The sequence below is a fragment of the Cariama cristata genome, unplaced genomic scaffold (genome assembly GCF_000690535.1).
Source record: "Cariama cristata isolate BGI_N322 unplaced genomic scaffold, ASM69053v1 scaffold3154, whole genome shotgun sequence".
NCBI classification, from domain to species: domain Eukaryota; kingdom Metazoa; phylum Chordata; class Aves; order Cariamiformes; family Cariamidae; genus Cariama; species Cariama cristata.
The window spans coordinates 11,792-16,766 of NW_009614488.1; the positions used below are offsets into that span (position 1 = coordinate 11,792).

The 4,975-nt window shown below is 37.7% G+C and overlaps 1 protein-coding gene across 1 annotated transcript in view; it reads left to right on the forward strand.

Moving 5' to 3' along the window:
• CACHD1 (cache domain containing 1) overlaps positions 1-4,975 on the forward strand; it is a 60,905-nt gene that overhangs the window by 10,526 nt on the left and 45,404 nt on the right. The window contains exon 2 of the mRNA XM_009699423.1: positions 2,932-3,038. Within this exon, the coding sequence (XP_009697725.1) occupies positions 2,932-3,038 (107 nt within the window). The remainder of the gene's footprint in view (positions 1-2,931; positions 3,039-4,975) is intronic.

Consider the following 4,975-nt stretch of genomic DNA (forward strand, 5'->3'; position numbering starts at 1 on the left):
CCTGCCACAATTAAAGATGTTTCTCCAGTGACAAGCAATTTCATAATCGCATGTGTTAGGTGGGGACGGAGGAGGGCAAGTGGAGTTAAACATTAGTACGGTAACTCAACTATGTCAAAAAACTGAGGTATGTAAAATATTTGTAAAGAGATAAGAGAGAAAATTTACGTACAGACTGCTCTGGGACTCCCTGATGCACAAACTTGCACTCTGCACGTACGTTTGCATCTATATGGTAGAAGGGTTGCAACTTAAAAATACTCTTCCTGCTCCCCCCCCCCCCACCACACTCCCCACACCAAGCCCAAACATTGACCAAAATTGATAGAGCCATGTTTAAACTACATTTATTCTATGTGATTTTTAAAGTGTATGGCGGGCAGTTAATTATTTCCAAATATATGTGACTCCTTCTTTGTTCCCCCCCCTTAGGTGTAGGTTTGAGAATGGATCAAAAAGTGTTGGTGCCTCAGTAGCTCTACCTGTTCACTGGTGGTCTCGTTCATCTCCTTTAAGAATAATGCAGTTAGACTAAGATGCATGTAGTGCTTATGAATATAGATTAAACTCATTTAAAAGCATGCCAGTTTAAGGAGACATTGTTTTTATTGCTATTTCTTTGTGGCAGTGAAGATGTTAAAATTAAGCAGTTAGTGACCAATAATGGTCACTTTTTGCATACGCAAAAATTCAGTTTGGTTAGAGCTTCTTCAAATACAGCCTCTAGTGTGATGAGCTCTAGCTATGTAAAATGAGACTTTGTGACTCTACAAGAATCATAAAATTTAATCTGATGTTAAGACCAAAGAAGTCAATGTCTGAGGTTTTGTTATGCATTTGCATAAGACGACCATTTTACTTACTTGTAATTCAGAAAATCATTAAGGAATTTAATAGTAAGTTCTTGGGAAATGACTTCTGTACTTGAAGGGCAAATTTCTAAACTTGTGAGAAGGCTATGCTGTCCTCTTCACTCAGAACTCATAAACTGCTTTAAGCAAAAAAAAAAAAAAAGAGGCAGCCCAACCTTAAATATGGTTATACTGGCATGAATCGTGACCAAAAGGCAAATCCATGGTGCGTGTATGCAACAGCAGTGCTGCTCGGTGACCTGCAGTGCTCCTCTCGGGAGCGTTTGTTGGCTTTTGTAATGCTAAAATGTCTGCAAGTGGATCCAGTCACCTACAGAGGTGGTGATCTTAAGCTTACTAACAATTATTTTTCTTAGTTTTCACTTCTAAGTCATAAAAAGTTTTCCGACGTCTCGTGTGCGAGGATCCCGTGAACTGAGCGATGGAGGCTCTCAGCAAATCCTGCATCTGGCTGACTTGGGGCTGCTGCGGCTGTGTCCCTGTAGAATGACATTATTTTGAAACGGGCTGAAAGAAAATATATTGGATTAGGAGAGTTTTAGTTTGCTTAAAAAGACTTGCTTCCTGTGGTCATAAGTTGAAATTTCCTTGTGGTAACCAATTCCATCTGTCTGTGGTTTTTGTTTCTGCTAATTGTTGTTTTAAGGGGATGATTTAGAAGTGCATTGTTTTATTGTCTGTTTATGTCTATGAACCCCAGCCCTTACAGCAAGCACTCTGTAAGGACAGAACCAGAAAATCAGCGTCTTTCCATTCTGACTGGCCACCGTATTTGTTGGAGTAGTTGCAACTTACTGGATTTCAATTTCTTAATTAAAATCTTCAACAGGAAGAATGGTGCTTGTTTTTCATACTGCTTCTGCTTGCAATATTTTGGGCCTCCACCCTGTGATAGCATATATATGTGGGCACGTTGATATGTGTACATATACGTGTGTGTATGAAAAAACGTAACCTAGTTTAAGCAATTCAGTGCAGATGACAGTAAGCAACTAAATAAAGAACCTTAAGAACAAATATAATGTGCATTGAGCTAAATAGAAAGCCTTAGAATGGCACTGGGTGAGTGGTATGTAGATATAAGTCAGTGATTGATGTGCCGTTAATATTAAAAGTAAGTTGGTCAGTATCTTTTGACGTAGCTATTTTTTGTGTAATTTGTGGTTTTAGTCTTGACAGTATTGAACAAACCCCTACTGTGCCCAGTTTCTCTCCAAGACTTGCTTTCTATCAGCTTTCGTGCCAGAAAGGCTAGTTAAGGCTCTTCGTCCAGAACGGGATGTTACACAGACCTCGCTGGCAGTTTGTTGTAATTTCTTAGGAGTAGGTTGATGGTAGAAAGATTCTTTGATAGGAGGTAAAGGGATTTTTGAAGTACTAGAATAATCATACCACAAGTCATCAAAATGTTCAAGCCCTGTGTAAATGATACAAAACTGCATTTCAGTCCTTGAAAGCTTTAGAAGTGTGGTTTAATTATATTTTATCGTCATTAGAACTATGCACTAGAATACTTTTTGCATGAATGTATTTGAATTATGTAACCTAACCAAAATGTAACACAACATCAGACTGTCAAGTTCCTTCTGCTATTTGGTACAGAAAATAGGTTTACAATTGCTCTATTAGATCTTTTTCTTAAAGACGTAAAGAAATCCTCTTCACTCAAGACTAGTAAAAGAGTTTGTAGCAAGAAGAAGTTTGGCTCAACAACAGGAGGAAACGCTTCCTGATGGCATGCCTGGATACTACACACATTTCCCAAACTGGAACCTCGACTGTTTAAGTCTAGATGAAAGAGCACCACTCTTTTATGATCCGATCTTTCAAGCAATATTGTGGAGGAAAATGCAACATGTCATTGTAGAGAGCAGATGCAATCCAACCGTGATGAGCTTATCCCCCCCTAGTTCTGGGGGTTCATAATTTTTCCTGGACTCTTAAAATACGTATAATGCTGCAGTTTCCAAAATAATTATTTTTCATTGAAATTTCAAAAATACGCATTTCCGTTGTAAATGCTGTGTAGGTTTAATAGATAATGTGTTTGTCATTTCAGATTTGATGGAAATTTTAACACCAACGTTTCTAGAACTATTAGCTGTGATAGACTCTCTACCACTGTCAATAGCAGAGCCTTCAATCCTGGACGTGACTTAAATTCTGGTGAGTAGTATAGTTTTGGTTTTTTTTCCTTCTGTTGTAGCGTTGGGGTTTTTTTTTCCCCATTAGACTTTAACATTTCCTTGGCATAGAGAATTAGCATTGATTGCCATAGCAACAAGCTTTTATTTCTCCTTGAAACTGTCACACTGCTCTTAATTTGAGATTTCATGATTGAAAGATGATACCTAAAGTAATGCCCTTAGTCTAAGTACTTTATAAAAATGTCATGAAGATTTTATTCCAGCCTACCATGGATAATTTTGTTGTGGTTTATGCACTTTTTATTTCTTTTTTTTTTTTTCCAAGGCACTTTCCTTCCTAGGCCTGTCTACTTTGGCATCAGTAGTGTCAGCTGCTGAAGGGGCCATGCAAAGAATTTCTCTGATCTTCTTAGCTGAGTTCAGCTAATGTGAGGCTGTGTTTGCAGTGATATGCAAAAACTACAAAATATAAGGACATCCTAAAATATTTCCTTTCTTTGTCTTGTCAGGGTATTTCCATCTTGACAGTCAGGGCATTTGCTTGACACACTTAAAGAGCTAGAAATACGCTTAGGACCAAAATACGTATGACTTATCCCTGAAAAACTCTGCTTTTGGTCCTCCAGTGCAGCAAGGTCTTCCTTTTTTGCATCCTAGTCAACTTGAATTAGTACATGGATTTCAGCTTTTTTCAGTCATAGTTTTGTCCAGCTGTTCTGTCTTACTTTTCAACATTTTATGATGACTTAGTGTTGTAAATTAGAGAACACTATAGACTTTGATTGTGGATTTCATTTAGCATAAGTTTGGGGTGGTTTTTTTTTTGTTTTGGGTGTTTTTTTGCGGGGCGGAGTGCGTGTTGGGTTTTTGGACAAGTAATGCAGACTTGGGATAAGTTTACTGGGTTTTTTTTTAAAATTTTCATGTGTCTTTTGGAGTAAAATACTGATTTATTTTTTTTTTAACTTGACTGTTAAAGTGGCAGACCTGCCGTTCCACCCTCATCATGCACAGAGCATTTGCATATCTTGCAACAAAGAGGATGAAAGAACCCCAAATTTCTTTCTAGCCTCTCTTACTGTGTCCCTTATAGCTTCGCTTTCTGGATTTCCAATGAAATCTAAAACCAAAAAGTAAAAACCAAAAGCAAAACGAACAGTCCCCGTAGGTTCCTTTCCATCCCATCTGCTGTGTAGCACATCTTGAATGCAGGTGCTGGCCAGACAAGCTAATTTCCTGATGTACATCTCATCACCATAATTTGTGCAGTGTTTTCCATCCTAAAGACAGGCAGTCTTTGTTCACTTACTATGATTCTCTGGACTTTTACTCATAAGCTATCTCTTTATTAAAAAAAAACAAAACAAGCAAACAACTTATTCATATTAAAATAATGTTTAAAATCACATGCGGTTGTTGATTAATCAAAATAATTTTTGAAAGCAAGTTTTCAGGAGCTGTTATAAAAGCAAAGCATTGAATGAATCCATTTTTTTTATTTAAGTAAAAAAAAATTTTTTTTTCTACTGCAGAAGATGGATGTGAAAAAAGCATTAAAGAAATATTCCTTCTTCTTGAATGATGGAAAACAAATAAGCTATAGTTTCCCTTAAACATTTTTTAAATTTCTGTCTTGAATTCTCACAGCAACAAAGTGAGGGTATGTTCAAGCTTCTTGCTGTCCTGGCTCGACAGTAAAACTCAAGTGTCTCCTCTTTCCTTGCCTCCGGCTTGAAAGCTTCCTGATGAAAGGAGTATCTTCAAAAACAGGCACTGGCAGAAAAGGGCAGCAGAAGAGAAGAGGGAATTGGAGTGATAGTAAGAGCAGGGAAGTGCTTCAGGATTTATTGACAGCAGAGTCTCCTCCGGCTTTCCTGTTAGCAGCTCTCAGAAACGCAGCATTCGGGGGGAGTTTTCTAATTAGTGAGAAAACGCCTGTAAGAGAGAAATGGAATG